A 21783-nucleotide genomic window follows, 5' to 3' on the forward strand; every position below is an offset into this window, starting at 1 on the left:
GTCAAAGAAAATAACTCAATAATTTATTTGTTTATGAAGCAAACTTAATTGCTGTTGATCCACTAGAGAAACTAATGACATGAATACGTCATAAACTCACCAAAATGTGTAGCAACCCAAGTCGGTGTTGAGGTTTTCCTCGATCCAAACTAAAATTAAATTCGAGTGAAATATCAAGTTTCAAAATATCGACAACTTACACTTATACGAATGCGAAAAATGTCCGAATGTAATTTGACACACGTTAAGAAGTATTTTCGAGCATGGTTTAGGTTTTGCATGATTGTTTTATTCGTTCGTTGATCCGTTGGTGTGTAACCGCAAAACATCTCGTGTTCACTTTCAATGAAGACATTTTAATGGGTTTTTGTGTCAATACGAAACGACTTAATTGTACATTCGTGAAAGTGAACATCGGCGTGCTCCAGTTGTGTTTAAGTGCCCATAAATCATATTTCATGCAATAATTCCAACAGTTGATATTACAATGCTTTCACCAAAATAAATGAATTGTGTCATTCAAGGACTAATTACGTCAAAATTGAAGAACATCGAAATTCGTCATATTTTTCAAATTCATTTGCAAGCGCTTACCGCTATTTTGCAATGTGTATGTAATTATGTATGTACTTTGAAACTAATTTGTCTATAACTTGGTGTCAACAGCAGACTACACACATTCAACGTACTTGATACAGTGTGATGATAAAAACGGATGTTGTAAGCCTCTATGTTAACCATATAAATATGTGACGCACTGTCATCCGTTTTGCCGCCCAAAAATAATTAAATTTTTGCTACTTCGCGTACGAAAGTACGCGCATTGGAATTCCAATTATAATTTTATTTGGTATCCGATACAAAGCGACGAAACCATTGTAATGCTTTGTTGAGAATCTCATTAATCATATAAATGCTCCAATAACATACTTTTCTCTTTCGAATTTCCGTTTACAATGTGTAAATGTTTACATTCTATACAAATAATAATCGAATGAGAGTGCCGAAGTTTTATCTGAAACAAACAACGAGCGGGAAACTATTTTGTACACGAAATAATTTCCAATGAATTCAGTTTTGAAAACTTCGTAACCGAAAACTGCACATATTTTTTTCTCAAACATCTAAATTCCCAAACAAATGTGCTATTCTTCCACTGTAAATCAACGCTGACGTTATTCGAAAGATTTATAGTTGATTTCGGGGTACAATGCATTTTGTACAACATATACGAAAATTTTTCGTCGAAAAAAGTCCTTTTATCATGTCGATAATTAATAAAAAATTGTTTTAAAATTTAATAAAAGTACACAAAATAATGGCTGTAAATTTTTTTGCAATCGCATACTCCGCAATGAAAAACGTCTCATTTCCCAATTTACATAGAATTTCACGCATTGGATGAAATTGCAAACATTTTAATAAATGTAGACACGCTTTTTAATTATAACCATCAATTTAAAAGGAATTTTATGGTAAAATACTTATTATGTTCTTACATGAACAAAGTTAAATTTTAATTATTATCGTAAAATATGAAAATAAAAATGTGAACGAACTTCTGATGTTTAATTAATTTTTTTGGAAATGTTTCGTTACATTATGTAAATAACCACGTATATACTTTAACATTTCCTCCATCTCAGTTTCAATAACAGGAAATTTTGGGAATATTTTATAGGATTTAAACTAAATAAGTGAGAAAAGTTCATACCACAACTGAGAAAATAGCCAGAAGCCGCATTATTTGTTTCGTACCGAACGCATGCATAACCTGAATAATTTTATTAAGATGTTGTTTTTTTCATTTTATTTTATATGGGTCAGCGGTAGTTCCAATAGTCCATGGTTATTGTCAAATGAATAAATAGATCGAAGTGACGTGAATGAAAAATGGCTAATTGCATGTAATACTTTTTACGATCTTTATAAATAGTCCCAAAATTGAACAACCTGAAAAGCACGCAACATAACTCTATCTACAAAAACAAAAACTCTTATCACTTACCGCGTAATTGAATTCCTTTATTAATCAATTCTTTTATAGCCAATTTCATGAAGATGGTGTAAAAAGGGAGAATCCAAGGAAGAATCGAGTTTTTGGAACAATGACCATTTACGAATGAAATTAATTGTCGAATCAAACAAATTAATTTAATTTGAGTCCACAATAAAAAAAAATGCTATTACTTGAAGAATTTCAATATAATGATTGAATGATGGCACGACACGACAATTAGATGTTGTTCAAAGAATGCAATAACATAATTTATCAAGTCATTTGTATCGGAAACTTTGTTCGAATGAGAATACCGTAGTAAAACAACCAAAATGATGTCAAGTTCATCGACTAAACCAGTTTCAATATATCGGCACTTATGTTGTGATATAAACGGACCAATCGTAACATATATATATTAAAATCAAAATGTCTGAAAAGACTTTTGTCGAAGTTCGACCACTTCGTAAATGAATAATTTATTGGCCAACTTCTGTTTTCTTTTCTACAAGCATCAACGTGAAGAAATCAATTCAAATGTTAAATTGTCTTTGCACAGACACATTACTGTCCCATTCTATCTACGATGAAGACTTTGGTAAATTGATATAAAAGCACTCAAGAATGACGGACTATGTTTTCTGATTAATTTGACGTACGAAAACAAATAGATTCCTTGCGAAATAAATCTAAATTCCACTTGTTGCATGTACTGCAGAAGAAAACTCATTATCTACCCTGGCCTATATACATCAAACAATTAATAGTGTATGGAAATGTTTGTTGAGTGAAGGGGTGCACATCGTAGAGAAGAAACTTGAGCGGCGATGTTTCGTAGTTAAGTTTTTAAGCATATGTCAAGTTAGATTCAAGACTGTGCGAATTTATCTTGAATTTAATCTCTTCATTTGATATTTCGATGGAAAAACTATTTTCACTTCAACCACGAAAATAACGTTTCAGCTGTGCGATTCAATCACAGTTGTGTTTTTGTGTAACTGCTCAACAGAAGGTAAAAAATCTTGCCTTGGAGGCCACACCACTAATCTCTTGTAAGCCTTGAAGGCATTCAATTTAATTCAGAGCGAAAGCTAAAAATCAAATAACCAAGCTTAATTGCTGTACCACGATACTATCAGTAAATAATTCTGTATTGAGATTTATGCTATAGTTTCGATGTTCACTCACGCGTACATCAGTTAAATACTACTGTAAGCTCAATTCTTGGCTAGTGCAATATTCCAGAAAGAAAATATAAAATATACAAACCAATTACCACGCTGCACTGAGACTCATTGAATGTTAAGTTAGTTAAGTACTTGTTGAAAAATGAAAAGAAAAAAACAACAACAACGATGAATCGAATTTTTAGGTTTCGCTTTGTTAACTTAATCTATTTGAAGCTTGAATGAAATAATTAGTGATGAAGTTTGTATATATACATAAAATTATATAAAAAACATACTTTGGGTTTTCTCCAGTGTCTTCAATAAACAGATCATTGTGGTAATAACGGATGAAAGAAAAGAGTAATCAATTTACGACACTACTTCGAAGAAGCATTCGCCGTTGTGCTATTTATATAAGTAATCTTATCATCCGCTTGCAGCGTCAAAGCATAAAAAAGATAACCCCAACACCGTACAATAGCTTCCATAAGTAAGTTTGACTACAAATGTTTATTGAAAGAGCAAACACTATTGAAAGTTAAAACCGAACATAATTTATCAACAATTTTTCTTTCATGCAGTGGCCGTTCCCAAGATCCTTTTTAATTACTCAAAATTATACTTCATTAGCAATTTGAAATAACCTTTTCAAACGAAACTTTTGTTCGGAATGAATTGAATTCAATGAATTCAATTCATTATCTTTGCGGGCAAACTACGTGTTGACCCTACCATCCAACGTGGATTTTTCTGTAAGCTCTCTGGCTGTTTTTACGCATCGTTACAAAATTCATGATCTTTTATTCAATTTCCACAAATGTTGGTCGCCAAATTACAATTAGTTTTATGTAATCAGCGAGAGTTTGATTGAAAATTGACAAAATATATTCATTCTTGTATTTTCATTTCAACGTGATTCCAAAGCACTCAAACATTTTGAAGATTGTTCTTTTTTATGTTATTTTTCATTACTTTGACATGAATGGGTTCCGATGAAAAGAATTTCATTTTATATACATTTTGTATTTTTGTATACATTCCTAAATTCACCTTTAATATAAGACCGTCGTCCCATTTGATTTAATATGCTTTTCAATCTTTCATTCGTAGCAAATAGAAGCGAAGCTTTTCTCTCATTTATTTGATTGATTTTAAATTGATTTGATCCGTTTCAGTTGAAGAGGATTCTCGCGGAAAATAAGTAAATAATTATCGTAGAATCGATAAGTCGTTTTTGCGTATTTGAATTTTTTTAATGAAAAATATCCGATGTCTGGAGAAAGCAATGTGAACAATTTTCATGTAACCTGAATCCGGCCTGAATGTGAATCACAGTGAATGTTCACTGAGATCAAGAGACAAAATGAGTTATTCATCTTGTAATTTCTACAAAATGTTTTTGGGGCAATGGTACTTTGATATATTTTAATAATGTTCGATTTCGCATTAAAATAAATAGCAGACATTTATTCAAAAACACATCACAATGCCAAAAAAATGCCTTTTTCAAGAATTCTTGTACTTTAGTCGACAATTCCGAAATTTGACATTCCTTTAATTTGGATTATGGGCTATATGGAGCTCTCGAGATAAAACGAATAAAAGCGGCTTTTTCCGTTCACACTACGAGAACGTTACAATTTATGGGTTAATAAATAATAAATGAATTAGATAAGTGTAAGGCCGACGGCATTGCTTTGGGTTTCTCCACATACATATACGAAGTTTTTTTCCACAATACTGACTGATTTGGTGGGTGTAATATATTTAGCCAGTTCCGATGAAGATGCAAAATTAAGCCACAAGCACGAAATTTATGTTGCTGTTGTAAGCATGTAATGATACAACTACTATATGAATTATGTAGACTTCCACAATGTTCAACAAGAAAAAAATACGATGCTGGTACTATTTCTACATACAGAAGAATCCTCTCATGTGCGAAATACTTCACATTCTTCTCTGTATGACCATACATTTACTCAAATCCTTTCTTGAAGCCGTATTACATATTGTCTGTCCCATTAGTGAGAAATTTTCACCTGTCAAGACCAATACAGCCGGCCGGAATCCGGTCTCACGCTGCTGTCTTGTTTAGTGTCTTGTCAATTTTATTACATTCAAAGACGCAATCCAAAAATACTAGTAAAACAATGTAATCAATTTATCCACTTGACGACAAGAAAAAAGGAATTAGAGGAAATCAATGATGCCACACGAAAGGAACTTGCTATAACATCTTGAACTGTATGTATTGGATTTCACTATGGAATGAACCATTGGGTCTCTTATCTCCAAGCATTGTTTTACCTTTTCACGTTCATGCTTATTTTTCTCGCTTTAATATGCTGCAAACATGGTATTCTTCTAATAATTTATCTTATCACCCCGTAAGATTTGTTCGATAGAAGTTCTGATTTCTTGAGAAGGCCACAAAAGTGTGGAAGAGGTCTTATGCCACAAGAAAATCAAGTGTCAAATGTCAAATAGTGATAATAAATAAAATTCCTACTTATTTTTGCTGCAAACATATTTTCGAATAAAATGCTGCTCCCGGTTAAAATGTTGTAATAAATGAACCTTTTTCGCCTTTCTTGCATTTCACAAAGCTCAACATTTCTTTTGGACATATGTTCGAAACGTGATTGAAGCAACACCCGTATGCAATCAAAATATCAATGAACGTGATTGGTACTCTTGGTTGGCGCCTGATGTAGCAAAATCAAAGTGTGAAATAAAAATAAATACCGTCGGTAGCAATGCATGAAGAAGTTGGCAGGCTCAATTTGTTAACAAAATAATATCGGAACAAAAAGGAAACATTCAATATTTTCGTTTTATTCGAACACACAAACAAACGGATGTATAGTCGTTTTCAATAAGATCTGTTACAGCGAACCGTCAAAATTTTGAACAAACAACATACCCTCAACAAAATTCAAACCAAATTGACACGTTTAACTAAGGAGCCTTGTGTACTTTTGAATGGAAATGCGTTCCGAAATTCATTGTATTAGTTTGACAACACAGATCTTTTTGGAAATGACTATACAAAACAAATGTTGAATTGTTCATGAGTTGTCAAATTTACGTTTCCTCGCTTAATTTGATTAAAAGGAGACGCACATAAAATCCTTGAACTCTTTGTTAAGACATTCATGAACAAAACTTGATGTATGTCTTTTATTTGGAAATCAAAAATATTATGACAGGCGAAAATGTGTTTTATTTGAATTTGAAAACTAAATTCAACAAAAGCCTGATGTGCCGATGCAGTGGGTAATGAAATTCCTGTTTTCAATTCACGGAAAAATCATAAAAACATTCATAATTGAATCATGATTACACTGAACTTGGTGTTGTGCTTGATTTCCCAAAAGAACTTGGACATATTATTTCCGGATAACGGATCCAAAGCCTGCGAAAGTTTCAAGCATAAATGGCATTTCTCCAGTGCATTGAAATCCATTCTGTTGTTCTGTTATTTTCATTCCAAGCGATGGCATATACATTTTTTTTATTTAGTTTGAATGAAAACTTTTAACTGAATTTGTGCAAAACAATGCGGTCGGTATTGTTCTAGAAATTCTTTGGGACAAACTTTGATAAATTGTATGTAGAATTCGCATTCCTTTCAATTCTGAATGTGAGATAGTATGGGTAAAAAAAAATTCAGCAGTATGCCATTATAGTGTGTACAATATGACATTCGGTTGGAGAGTCAATGTGTATAAAAGAGGGAAAAGGAAATAAAATAAAGGAGATTTGGGCTTAAATCTGTGCTCATGAATACAGATATGTATGAAATGCATTGTATTTCGCTGAAAACGATGGTTTCCGTTGTGTTTATTTTTATTGGCCATTCTGAGTGGGTGCGCACTTATGGGGGGGGAAGAATGTGTACGGTCAAAACGAATGTTTATTGACCACACAAACGTAAACATAAAAACAAAGGTAATTCAAGACCGAAACGCGTGCTCGAGTGATGTAAACCCGAAAGTCATCCAAAGTATCTTATTTTTTTTTCTTTCTCTGTTGGCAAGCTACTAACCTATGCATCTTATTTAGCCTTGAGCATTCACGCAAACCTTTTGTTCAAAAATAAATATGGTGGGTATATATATTTCCGATTTTGTTACATCTCAACATTATTTATTTTACCATTAAAATAGAAGGATTTTCCTTTTATCATGTCACGATCCAATGCAAAATGCTCACGAAGCAATTTTTTGGCAAGTGTTTTCATGAATCATGAAAGACTTAAAGAAATGTCACTTTTATTACATTTTCTTTATTCTATTGGTATTTTCCGCGGCTTTCATTCCAACATTTTACTTCTCAATAAAAAAAAACCATTTTAAAGCCATGGCAAAAAAGTCGACATTGCAACCCTAATTAAAATATGTATAAAAAAAATTCCGAAAGCTTTTCTCCCATTGAATTTACCAATTGCTTTTTATGGGCCATTATCGACGCAATACTCTTTTATCCGATAGAAGAAAATGATTGGCATACGATCGAAAAACTGAGTAAATACTTTAAAATTGACACATTAGCGCCATCAAATCACATTTTGAACATTCAAATTATGTTGATTGTAAAATTGATTTAATAAATCCAAGTATGTTTTCTATACACGTGACCTAGTTACGTGCATGACGAATAAAGCTTTATACTCCAAGAATATGTGTTTGAGCATATTGATTGAAAAATTACATTCTTTTATGTACGATATCTCTGGCATCGCGTTGCCAACTAAATAGTCCGACTTACAATCATTTCCTATCAATCACGGCTGGATGCTCAGATTATCACCATGAAAACATATATGCTCTTTTCCATTTCTAATTTGATGTGCGAATAAACATTTTGCTCAATCATCGAAACACATTTTTCGATAAAGACTTATGGATTTTACAGCAGTTTAATTTTAAAATGTTATTCAAAGCTAATAAAATTCGATCATCGTTAAAGGCCATGAATTTATTCAAGTTTCAAATCAATATAATGGAATGCGAAATCTATTCCAATCAGTGTGTTGAATTTATATATTTTTTACATACAAAGTTTGAACGAATTCTCTAGTTCTATCAAACATCAAAGCATCGTCAAAGTGAACGTTGATTTGAGTTGCATTTGAAACTTTTTGATGTTTTGAATTTGTATTTGCTTTGAGTTGAGCGTGATGTTGGAATAACATACAAAAAAAGAATGAAACAATTTTTGACCCGGAACAGTGACTTTTTTATAGCATCAATGAGAAATACTACGAGCACAATAATTGGATTTATTTGTGCATTCCCTTTTTGCAATTTTTTTTCTGTTAGATCGTGAAGTAAAAGAGCGTAGAAAAAAATGTTCGCTCAAATTGAGTGAGAGAAAAAAGCTCAGCTAAAGTCGCCTAAAGCAAAAGCGACATCGTCAGACAAAGGGAAATTACGCTCCAGTCATGTAATAAAAATGTGAGATATTTTGCTACATTTGAGATAGATTCGCATTTTGAAACATTTTTCTACCCTATTTACATACTTTTATATTAGCACGTACCATTAACGACAATGAAATTCTCTGTCGCACAAAACAACGTGTTTTTAAAATCGTGATCAAATACTGCTATGACATTATCTTATGCTCATGAAAGGTTTTAGCTATTGAGGCTCGAATTCTGTGATACTGGTATTATATATGTATGAAAAATAGCATCAATAAAACGTATAAAAGGCAATGCGTCATTGATTGGCTGACAACTAGGAATTCCAATCAATGAAATGCGAAATGTGATATACAGTCAAATTCATTCGACAGAGCACAGCAAAATTGCGGCAAAAAATTGTAAAGCTTGTGCCACACGCATCATATCACATGCAATAGAGAGAGAGATGTGATGATGAGATTAGTATGGCAACAGCGTAAACAAAACATTTGACGATTAGAATGTATTTTGCAGAAAGTACATTGTTTGCCAGCAAAACTGTCAATCCCGTGGGAATCGTGATTTTCCATCAGTCGCCGTGCGTTCAAAATCAATATTGAACCAATTTGGTCACAAACTTTTGATGAAAAAACTGTGTCCAATTTTGTTTGTTGAATTTTCCCCACATTTTTCAAGGTAAACACTGCCATTGGCGTCAAAAATGTCGGTGTCGTGGTGTGTATGCAACTGCTTTCATCTATAGGGCTTTTCAATAAAGTACGAATATTGCTTCATTAAAAAAATGGCAAAAAAATTTATCGTTCTACACAATATATTTTTCATTGTGATTCCATTCTAAGGGAAAAAAAGAGCCAAACAAAAAGTTTGATCCACAAATGCACACATACATAGATTTTTAAACGTCTTCGAATATTGCAAGAGACTAAGATTGCCTTCTTTATGTCGTTAAATCGATTCAATTTATTGTGTCATAAAGTAGAGAGAAGAATAAGCATCGACCATATTATTGATGTGTTCATGCTTTCAGGACGGGCTGCTAGCTCCGGTCTATCGTTGAGCGAAAACTAGCAAATTGCGTTTAAACGACATATGCTACACCATTAATTTTACAATAGAATGTTATATTCTCGTAATTTTTCTCTTTTTCGCTCTCTCGCTCTCTCGTTGGCGTTCCAAAGTTCCTTGCACGTGTGCAATGGCTTGAATTTATTAGCAAATGCGATATAAATTATCAGCAGTGTGACATTATGTTCGCAGTATTAAAATTTGTTGCATCATTTAAATTCGCAAATATTTCAATATGGAGCGATTTAATGAGGTACGGATAAACACACCAGGATATCGAAGCAGCCACACAATCAAGATAATGCAATGCAACACTTTTTCAATTTTCGGGATCGGATTACATCTGCAAACAGTTACGAAAGGATATCAATGTGTATGCATTTAATTTCATCTACTTGATGCGACAATTGTGTGCTTAATACAAGTAGCATTTACAAGAAACGAGCTACTGAAATCTGCCAGATATAGGTCAACTTGTTCATTTTAATTGGTGTACGCGTTATTGGTATGGTTTCATTGTAAATTGTAAACATTCTATTACCTCTTAGCTTCATTCACACCAGTGATGTACACACAGTTCTACGCTGGTGTTCTATATAAAAGATTCCTCTGTTTGCTATAAATTGATTTAATGGACTGAAAATCGTGCGAAAATTACTGGGTGTGTGTGAGGGAACAATGTGTTATTTCCGACTGCTTTCCAGTCTATTTAAATGGGTATACAAATAGCTTTTCCATCAACGCGTAGCGTCATTTCCTCAAATATGCTTTGTTTCGTGTATACAACGCAACAAATGAACGATATAATGTCGTTAACAATGCGAATGTTGATATTCATTTCCAAGCTTCCACCACACGGTATGAATACAATTTGTGTTCACTCTTGAAATGTGTGGATATTGTCGAGCCAGTTCTGACGTATGGGGTGTTGTACGTGTAACATCTCACAATTATCTCATCATAAGTTCATTGTCAAATAGTGAAATGCACGTACAAAAGCGATATTTACATGTTTCTAAGCTAAATAGTTCAAGTTTTCCACATAGAAACTGAACATTCGATGCTTACATATGATGGATTGTGCTACGGATTCCGATACTCAATATTTACCGTTTATGGGCACGTGATCGTTCAAACCAATACAAAAACCAGTCAAAAACAATAGCATTCACACATGTCGAGTCAAATGCACCTATTTTAAATTTATAGCACGTTTTCGGTTCATATTGAACCAAATGAATGAGCGTGGGTTTGCATCGAAACAAAAGGGACATTTATTGTAAATGAGCAATTTAAACCCTCAAGTAATCAACATAAATTCCATTGTCATTGCCAACATCTGAACCGCACACTATATTCTTGAAGTTGAATTTATAACAGACATATATGTGTGTTACGTAATTGCCTATTGGCTATGCATGCGTGATGTTTAAGCCGAATCAATAGACCCGCAATTAATTATAGTATGTGACAAATGAATTGATATTGACCATTCAATATGGTATTACATACTCATGCGATTGATGTCGGAAATGCAATTTTCATTTTTAATCGAAATCACCTCAAACAATTCAATTTCAACTAATTTGCTAAATTTCTGCATATTGGTAATTGGTTTTTATTATATTTTATCATATTGGATCACATCAAACCAACATTCACTAAAAACGCTTCAGCTGAGATTGAACGTGGAAATGTATGCGATGTTCGCTCGAACCTGAGCATGTGAACGTGTATCCAGCTCCAGTTTTACTCGGAACACATTTTCAATTGAGTTATAAATTGAATTTCTGAAAGTGGATGGAAATAAATTGATTGAACATTTTAAAAAATTCATCGAAATATAAGTCATCTCAAATGCGTCTTAAAAATTCATTAAAGTTTTGCTAGGAACCGAAGTACAATACCGACCTTTTTTTGAAATAGTAAGAGAATTCGCTGAATATAAAATTTAATATTATAGAAAGAAGTTGAACGGAAATAAAATGAAAATATGTGTTGCTCAGTGTGTATGGAATTGAGTCACTTCTGTCGTCGTTTAAGATGCCTCATATTTATTTCTTGTTGAAAAGTAATTACTGGTTTTTGTTTGAAAAGAAATGTTCAATTTAAATGAAGAATAGAAGAAAGATTAAGAAGCAAATGAAATGCAAAATGTATGGCATGTTAAACAACTTTGTCCTGTGCATGCTTTTATCGCACACCAAGTAAACTTATTATTCCATTGAAGATGACACGAAGTGGTTTTGCCTACGAAAACATACATCACGTACAATGTGTTCAGTGGCATCTCAATTGACACGCAATTTTCCGCTTAGCAACCGACTCCCCAACTCCTAAGATACACGTTCATCGGTGAATGAATGGTTTGCATTTCTTGAAATATAAACGTGCACTAGGTCAACCAATTTGCATGTTTAATATGTGTGTTTAATTTGATTTCCTTTCTAAAATCATTAAATCCCACTTATACTTGGCAAATCCATTCAGCTGCAGTGTTTGCATCTGCTTAAGCCGGAACAGGATTTTCTCTGAAACAGGTGAATTGCATTTTTGGAATTAAGTTCATTTGAAATACTTGTCCCTTATATACACAGTGCCATGCAAATAATCAAGCGCTCATTTGTTGAAAGATGACGTGTTTGTTTTTATACATCTAAATTGCTACTAAGTTCGAATGAACATCATTAAATCAATGCAAAAGAAATGTAAATATACTACCTAGAAGATTCTTTGAAGCAATGAACTTCGTATTGAACGATGAATATGCATGAGTTCACAATCCCACAAAATCGTACAAATCCAATGATTCCACGTTGAGAAAAAAAGAAGAAATATTGTAAATTTGAATTTGTTTTATTTGTAAACACGGACGCGCTCCCCTCCCTCGCTACATTCAAATGTGTTTCGTTAAATTCGACGATGCGGCAATGCGAATGTTTTGGTTCAATTTGTGTCTTTTTTTGTGCGATACACAGCGAAAATAAATGTGTCTCAAAATGGATTTTACCTGATGTGAGAGAGATCACTCACATGAATACATGGATGTGATGAACTCTCTAATGTATCTCTGGTGAGCAATGCTCATGTCTTTATTGTTCGTTTGTTTGGTTCGTTGTGCGCGCATTCCGGCGCACATTCACAACACTCTCACATCACAATACAGAAAATAATAATAAAAGCGAACAAACCCAGATTGGTATAATTGCTCTTTTGTTTGTAGTGAGCGAAACATTAATGATGAGACAAATATGTGACAAGTAAATAAACCAGAGTTTGTTGCATCTAAATAAAATAGCAAAAATCTCCGAATGCAACTGTCAACTGAATTTTCAAGTAAAATTATGTGACAGCAATCAAATAAATATCAGTTAAAATGAATTCTACGGCAAAAAATGTCGCTTCAGCCCAATATGTCATGGCATCGTTTACACAAAGACAAAACATATTTGTCCTCTGAGTATATCGTCTTAACTGCGAATGCTAAATTTCAATTTGGTTTTACCTTAAGGGGGCTGGAATAAAAATGACGGAATTGAATATTAAAATGAATGAAATTTTATACAAAAACAAAAAACTCACATGGAACCATTGCAGACAACATTCAACATCTCAACCGACCATTTAACATATTATGAAAACGAAATTCTAGTTCGATGTAGTGTCTGACCCCTATCTCCTTTGTTTTATGGTTTGGCACGGTTCAGAGTACGAAAAATCACTTTAGCAAGATTTATTTCATTGTATTCGCGCCGTCTTCATCGCCGTCACTCTGTATTGTATTGTAGTCCATATGTTATCAAGCCTTATTAATCTGATTACGTCGACTGAGCAAACGAGATATAAAAAACCATAACATTACATCTTTGATGGTCACTATTATTTTTGAACGAGCCATCTCTGCCGAATCCACAGCCTATGAACAATTGGCTTGTTTTATTACCTTTTTTAGTATATTTTATGCCTTATTCAAAAAGATCTTCATTAGTCGTACGATATTATTCATACATACGGCTGAACTCTTCACACATTTGTTTGTTTTTTTTTTTTTATTGTATACGTCAATGCTTTGTTATTTCAGCCGCTTCCGTATACTGTGATAGCTAGAATGACAACGACACTTGTTATTACAATACACATTTTTCTTTTTTGGAATATGTTTGTTTCACATGAGGCACAACACAACACATCTTTTGGTCATGGACCGATAGTTTTTTATGTGTGTGTGCGTATGGTGTTGTGTGACGCTATCCTTTTTGAATAATAATCAAGTGCCACGTTCAAAGCGATGCTCACAAAGAATCATCGCCATTAATAAACATGCTCACACATTTATCAGTTTCTCTCTCACTCTTCCTACTCAAATATGTACGCATATGAATTTTATTCATTCGCTTCAATTGTTTGTTAAGGAAAAAAAGGACTGAATAACATGAATTAAATGGCAACTACAACCACGAAAACTTTTCGTCAATCGTAAAGAATCACGCAAATGTAGTGGGCTGGTTCGCATTATTTGAGTAGTCAACAAATCTTGGTCAAGACATAAGCTTTAGTCTGAATTGAAACGGTTATCTCTTCTAACGTATATTTACTTAACTGTTTGGACATATTTTCATTCTCTTCGAGTCGATTAGTCGTTCTGCATAGTTTTGATCCGCATAGTTTAATTATTTAAAATATTCGACTGTCATTTCATAGATATAATTTAATTTCTTGTAATTATAAAAAAAGTTAACGATTTTTGTGAGAAATTCTATCTTTTATAAAGTGCTTAAAAACATTTTCTTCTAAAAATTCGTGTGAAAAAAAGTGATGGAAAAACTTTTATCCGTTTCAGATATCACGTACAGATTTTCGTTTTCAATGGAGGCTTTAAAAAAATAACGGAAAAAAATGCAACAGGATAATCCAAAGAAGAAAAATATGTGGCTGGTTTCAAGTGCAATTCTTTTTTGAGTGACGTAAGTGAAATTTAATTCCAGCAAAAGTTGAATCACAAAAGAAGCGCGTAATTTTTATGCAGTTGTACGTGCTGGCGTATTTATGTCTTTTTTCTCTTGTTTTTACTTGAGTTTCAATTTCTTCGCATGGAGATTTTCCGAATCCAAAGACTAAATCGTCATATCTGTTCAGTGAAATATACGTTGTTGCATGGAATAAAACTTCAAATTCAAAACAACAAAATGTGTAAAACTCATAGCACGTGCCACGAAAATCTCATTAGATCAACTCACTACGCATTGTTATTCGGTTTGTGTTTATGGAATTTTCTGCATAACCGTCTTAAAACAAAAAGTTGTTGGATCATTTTGTGCGCGTGCGATTTTTTTTTTCGTGTTATACTTGAACTCATCTAATGTGTTTCATTTCAGTTTATGGTACAATGTCAAAGTGTACGAAAACCGAGCTGAAAACTTCATGCTCATACAACCGCTTAGCTAATGTCAATGCTAGAGATTGTGTATCGTTTTAAGTTTTTTTATGGAAAAATAATGTTCGCAACACATTTCTTCAGATTTGTTATTTACCATACAATTTATGTTCATGCATCATCATCATCCAACGTAACGTGCTCTTGATATGCGCAAGATATATATGTGTGATTAGCATTGCAAGCGATTACATTCAAATTATTTTTAGCATCGCTTTATTATTCAAGTTCATATTTAAAAAAAAAAAGTAGTGAAGTAGTGCAAACCATATTAATTCAAAAATGTTTGTATCTTTATCGTCTAGCCATTGATTGTACCATGATTTTTTGTCAACGATAAACATTAACATTGGATACGAAAAAAAGTATAAAAAAAATCGCTTGAAAATTGGACGTACAAGCATAAAAATCATTGGCAAATCAATAATTTTCTTTTAACGTCGATTAATATCAAATAATGTACGGTTTGCTGCTGGAAAATTTGGCCGAGTACATCAAAATCAATTATGGAGAAGATAAATGGGATGAAATTCGTCGTAGTGTGAGTAGTTTTATTTTATTTAAACCAATCAAGTATGTCTAGAGTTTTGAATTTTCAACAGGCCGGCATCGATGCACCGTCATTCAGCGTACATCAAGTTTATCCGGAAAATTTACTCAATAAATTGGCGAAAAAAGCGCAACAAGTGAGTGCAATCACCATTGGCATTGTTCATGCTTGGATATTTGATTTTAATCATATTTCTTTTCATCATTCTGTTTATCGAAAAATTAGATTTTGAATGTACCAGAAAAGGAGTTCATGGATCAAATGGGAGTGTGTTTCGTTAGTTTCGTCGGTCAATATGGTTATGACCGTGTTCTGTCTGTGTTGGGTCGTCATATGCGTGATTTTTTAAATGGTTTGGATAATTTGCATGAATATTTGAAATTTTCCTATCCTCGCATGAAAGCACCAAGCTTTATATGTGAAAACGAAACAAAACAGGGACTCACATTGCATTACCGCTCAAAACGTCGCGGTTTTGTCTACTATACAATGGGTCAAATACGTGAGGTAAGCATTTGTACGCCATTTTTTTCAACCATGCTGATGGCAAAAACCGATTATGAATATAAACAATGCTATTGTCTGAGTTACGAGAAAACTACCATTCAATTCTAGGTGGCCCGACACTTTTATCACAAAGAAATGCATATCGAATTAATACGAGAAGAAATCCTGTTCGATACAGTGCACGTTACATTTCAATTGACCTTTGATAATCGTGCATTCACCTTAGCATCGCTAGCAATGACTCGCGAGGAAAAACACTTGCCAATTAGTGCATCAGTTCTTTTCGAAATATTTCCATTTTGTGTTGTGTTCGGGTGAGCAATACATTTATCGGTTTTATTTTTCATTGCAAACTCTATAATTGAGTGAGTCTGTAAAAAAAGAAAAATAATCTCATTCTCTTCAACTTGTTTTTTTTATTTGTGTTGATTTTTGCTCCCCATTGGAATATATATAGATCGGATATGGTTGTAAGAAGTATTGGAAACTCTTTGCTAGTAATTCTACCGGAGTTGGTTGGGAAAAAAATTACATCGTGTTTTGACTTGGTGCGGCCGCTGATAGCATTCAAATTCCAAACGGTAAGCGAAGTGTTAGCATTCCAAAACAGATCGAACGATTAACTTAAATTGCTTTTTTCTCTCGCTACAATTGATCCAATTTGCACGTGTACATGCAGATTTTGAATCGAACCAATAATATATTCGAATTGGTCACGGTAGAACCGGTGCCAGATCGCTTGGAAACACATAATAAGGATATTTTGGGTGGCGACATCGAAGGAGATGAACATCGAAACCTACGTTTGAAAGGTATTAACACATTTAAGTAGAAAAATGAATATTTTTTGTGCACATCGCATAGAAGATGGAACTGAGAGAAAATAAAAACGAATTTCCGCTAAGTTCATTATTTCATTTTCAGGTCAAATGATTTACATGGAAAATTGGAGAATGATTATGTTTCTAGGCACCCCCGTTAATTCAGACATTACGTCACTAATAAGTACAGGTAGAGATATAACACTTGATTGAAAAGGTTTTTGAACCATTTATTTATATTCATTTTTTATAAAATAAAACAGGGCTATACATAAATGATTTATCGATGCACGATTTCAGTCGTGATTTGATGCTGGTGAGTATGCGTTGCTGTTGCTGTTCATTCATTCTTAATCCAATCATATTTAACATTGGAATTGTTGTTCTTTTAACTCTCTAATAGGCAGGTACACAACAATCAGTTGAACTGAAATTGGCTTTGGACCAAGAACAACAGAAATCAAAAAAATTGGAGGAATCAATGCGTAAATTAGATGAAGAAATGCGACGGACAGATGAATTATTATATCAAATGATACCGAAACAAGTGGCGGATCGTTTACGGCGTGGAGAAAATCCCATTGACACCTGTGAGGTAGATATTATAATTTTCGAACGAGAATTCACTCGAATGAAATCGCACAGCATAGCTTTTTGATATTATTATTTATTCAAAATGGACAACACGTTTTCAAAATCAATTTTAATGAATTTTAATTTCTTATTTTCCAGATGTTCGATAGCGTATCGATTTTATTTAGCGACGTTGTCACTTTTACGGAAATTTGTAGTCGAATCACCCCAATGGAAGTGGTATCAATGTCGGTTTTTTTCAATATTTTATTTAATTTTGTATTTTAATTCTGATCTCTATACTTAATAACAGGTTAAATGGAATGTACAGCATATTTGACACGCTTACGGAACGCAATAATGTGTATAAGGTGAGTATGAGTTGCTGTTTCTGTTATTCATAGTTAATCCAATCACATTTAACATTGAAATGGTTGTTCTTTTATAATTCTCTAATAGGTGGAGACTATAGGAGATGCTTACATGGTAAAATTAATAAAATCTTGTTAATAAAATGTGCATGGTTTCTCATTGCAAACATTCGTTTTTAAAGGTTGTGTCCGGGGCACCCGAAAAGGATTTCAATCATGCTGAAAAGGTCTGTACAAATCAATTCATCAATTTAATACCACTGCACATGATTTCTTACACTTTTCTAAGGCAATATTTTGAATTACTAAATTAATTCTTTTTTCATGCATTCAGGTCTGCGATATGGCCTTAGGTAAGTACACTATGACAGCACCAAAGTCACCGTTCTGTCATTGTATCCCTTTATTATCTTAGATATGGTGGAAGCAATCACTGATCTGCAAGATCCAAGTTCGGGAACACATTTACGAATTCGAGTGGGTGTGCATTCAGGAGCTGTAGTCGCTGGAATTGTTGGTATGCTATTTAATTATTAATTGTGCGTAATTATCGAATAAAATTTAATTTTAATTCATAAATTAGGTCTTAAAATGCCTCGATATTGTCTGTTTGGTGATTCGGTGAATACGGCATCCCGAATGGAATCCACATCTGCCGCAATGAAAGTGCACATATCACAATCGACCCGAGATTTACTCGGCCCAAATTATCGGGTAAAAGAACGTGGTGAAATTGAGGTAAAAGGAAAAGGTGTTATGAAAACTTATTGGTTAGAAGAGAGGGAAAATCGCCAAAAATTGGGACACATTATACCACAGACCAATACTCCAATGCAATCGTCGGCTGTTATGACTACATTACGTCGTGATTCAATACGTGATCGACGTCGAAGTAATTCCGTATTTGGTTACGCACCAAGAAATCCGGTGAGTCCTCCGCCAACGGACGATCGACGCATTTATTCACCCGTTATGTTTGAAGACGTTGCTATGCATAGCATGTCAAGTTCACCAGTAAAGACACTTTACAGTGCACCGCGTGGCCGTGATAGTCGATCAAACTCAACTGGCCACGTATTTATGAATAGCCCAAGCGAATTATTCGGATCATTAATCAATGATACCGAAGAGTTTTTCGAAGATTTAACAAATAATCGAAAAGTTGAATCGGCCTGTAATTTACAATCAAGCCTGTCAACGCCAGCATTCAGTCCAAGACGCATTCCACGTGCGATGAGTTCAAGTTCGGGTAAACCATCGTTACCACCGCCACCGTCAACAGCACCAGCCCAAATGAAAAGTCCAACAAATTCATTGCGACAAATGCGTCTGAGCGAAAGAGAGTTAGTTGATTATAGTCGGCCATCGTCGTCATCAATGGTACCGCCGATTATGCACAACTTGACCAAACAATCGAATCAGGTATTGGCCGTTGTCAATCAACGCTCAAAAGAATCCCTAAATAAGTAAGTACCAATTAAAATTCATATCATAATTTGATTTCGTTGTGTACGTGCACTCATGAGTAAAATATTTCTATATTTGTGGAAAATTTACAGAGACACTCAAAAATTGGATATAAATAATTTAACCGAGTCAATCAATTCTAGTCAAATCAGTCGAAAATGTCCGATGAATTCAAAAAATCTGCGAGCATTCGAGGAAATGGATAAAATGATGGACGATATTTTAGTGAATGACATATCTGGTGGTATGTGCCCATACTTTGGAACGCACCATCAACCTTCATCAAACTCGGTGTCTAGCTCCAAATCAGACGGACACATTTGTCTAACGAATAAGTAAATAGAATTTTTTTTTTATAAATTTCAATGTCAATAAATAAATTTATGACACGAATGGTATTGTGTTTTTTTTAGGAGTTCACAAAAAAGCGCCGACTCGGCCAGCAGCAGCAAAATGTCAAATAGCCAAAGTTTCGCAAACAATAAGTCACATCAGTGTTGTCCGGGACACCAGAATGGCAGACATCGCGTTCATCCGCACGCATGTATCATCATATAAACATGATTAGGAGGATTGACTCCGAGGAATACTCCGCACCGCCCCGCACATGTATAGAAAATCATCAACATCATCATCCATTCGCTCATTTTAATATGCAAATTCATTTGTTTTGTAAGCATAATTTGCATCTCCTTTGACAGTTGCAAAATCAGTCGAACATTTTCATGATTATAGGGATTTCGTTTGGCCTATTTAAAATACAAACCACAACAGAGAAATAAATAAGATTTCTACCGGAAGCGTATGAGATAACGGAAAAGTTTTTTTTTTCTCTCTCATTTCCCAATTGATTTGAGTCGCATTGAATTTGTTTGTCATTTTGAGTCATTATCAATACGAATTGGCATTGTTACGGGCTGTAATGCATATTTATTCAGACAAAGAAAAAGTAATTTTTTTTTTAGCAAGAAAAACGTTTGCTTCAACATCATTGAAACGAACATCTTAAAATGTTACACTTAAATTAGCATAAGAAAATCCAACAAAAGAACAAACAAAATGCCATTCAGGATACAATGGACAATAAACTGTGCGTCAAAACGCAGTAACTTAATATCTACTTCAACATAGTTTTGAAATTGTGTGAAACAATTTTATTGTATTTATCATATTATTACATATACACAAATTTGTAGTTGAATTACGACAAACCAATCAAAGATATTCATAATTCAATTAAGTGCAAGTATCAATTAAAATTCAAAGTTGAAATCAACATGGTTTGTGAGTGATATGGATATACCAATAGATAGAATGAAAATATGATTTTCAAAAGTGCAATCAATTTTCAAAACGACAAGAATAAAACAAAAATTTAAAAAATATGTAACGTTTGTGTACAAAGCAAAGCTTTAATTGAAAATCACTTTGTTGATTTTGAATATTCTAACAAAAAGAAACCAATTAGTTTATAGCGAGAAAACCAAGTTTTTAAATCGATGTTAACTGTTGTTGCAATAAAAAAATGCTATTTTAGATTATTGCTATTGATGTACTGCACACATCGAATAGAAAATGTATAAGTTCCGCCTCGAAATGTAGGAGAAACGTTTCCATCGAACTGACTATATCATTGAAGGAAAGAATTGAATGCTGCTTTAGATATTCTCGTTTTTTTCAATTTCAGCTTTTGGAAAAGAATTTAGTTTTGAAACTGACACTTCGTGATCGCAATTGAAACGTGCGAAAATGACTAAAATTTAGTTTTGGCCTACTGTAAGCAAAGCTGGTCACAGAATCATTTCCATCTGGGTACATTTTTTATAAAATTATATTTTTAAAGGTGGCTCAATAAGGTAGATAGTGCAACACGAAAATGCATACACATTTGCTCACTAAATTTATAATTTTTTTTTTAAGTCTAATTAGTTTAAAACAATTCAATTTTAACTAAATTAATAATACGTTGAATTCAAATAGTAATTCAAAGAATAGTAGTATATGAATATATTTATTTTGCGTTAATTTTAACGTATTTTTGTTGCACCCAATTAGTATTTTCTTTCTAAAATACAAAACAGGAGGCGCGATATTTTTCTAACAAATACAAACAGTTAATGCAAATGCCACTCGTGAACGTATTTTAGGTGACTAAACTGGTAGTAAAAAATGGCACCAATAATTTAGTACCAATAAATTTCAACAAAAATTGACATTCTTTTGGAGAAATGAAGCCGAAATTGTATTTCAAAATTAATTGAAATGTTAGGCACGAATCGAGTAATAAAAAATATTAATTATGTGTTTTCATTGACTTAATGAGTCTGTTTTTTCATTGTTTATGTCTTGTATTGAAGAGTTAATGGTAAGTTGTGGGACAAACTTGGTGCTTG

General features: G+C 33.3%; 1 protein-coding gene across 2 annotated transcripts; it reads left to right on the plus strand.

The window, feature by feature from the left end:
- The first annotated feature begins 14512 nt into the window (after nucleotides 1–14512).
- On the plus strand, nucleotides 14513–21662 carry LOC116350627 (soluble guanylate cyclase 88E). Of its 2 annotated transcripts, none has more exons than XM_031782475.1 (19): nucleotides 14513–14631; nucleotides 15407–15642; nucleotides 15704–15787; nucleotides 15877–16158; nucleotides 16267–16472; nucleotides 16616–16739; nucleotides 16838–16970; nucleotides 17083–17169; nucleotides 17243–17295; nucleotides 17383–17574; nucleotides 17712–17800; nucleotides 17866–17923; nucleotides 18012–18038; nucleotides 18106–18150; nucleotides 18258–18276; nucleotides 18339–18440; nucleotides 18507–19389; nucleotides 19483–19725; nucleotides 19804–21662. In XM_031782475.1, exons 2-19 carry the CDS (start codon nucleotides 15559–15561, stop codon nucleotides 19946–19948), a joined length of 2856 nt encoding a protein of 951 aa, XP_031638335.1. In that variant the 5' UTR covers nucleotides 14513–14631; nucleotides 15407–15558; the 3' UTR covers nucleotides 19949–21662. The 2 variants fall into 2 exon arrangements, with proteins under 2 accessions (XP_031638335.1, XP_031638336.1); XM_031782476.1 differs by having other exon boundaries at nucleotides 19534–19725.
- The last annotated feature ends 121 nt before the right edge of the window (nucleotides 21663–21783 follow it).

Source organism: Contarinia nasturtii, unplaced genomic scaffold (assembly GCF_009176525.2).
Source record: "Contarinia nasturtii isolate CC-2019 unplaced genomic scaffold, AAFC_CNas_1.1 Cnas_scaffold_4311, whole genome shotgun sequence".
Taxonomy (NCBI): domain Eukaryota; kingdom Metazoa; phylum Arthropoda; class Insecta; order Diptera; family Cecidomyiidae; genus Contarinia; species Contarinia nasturtii.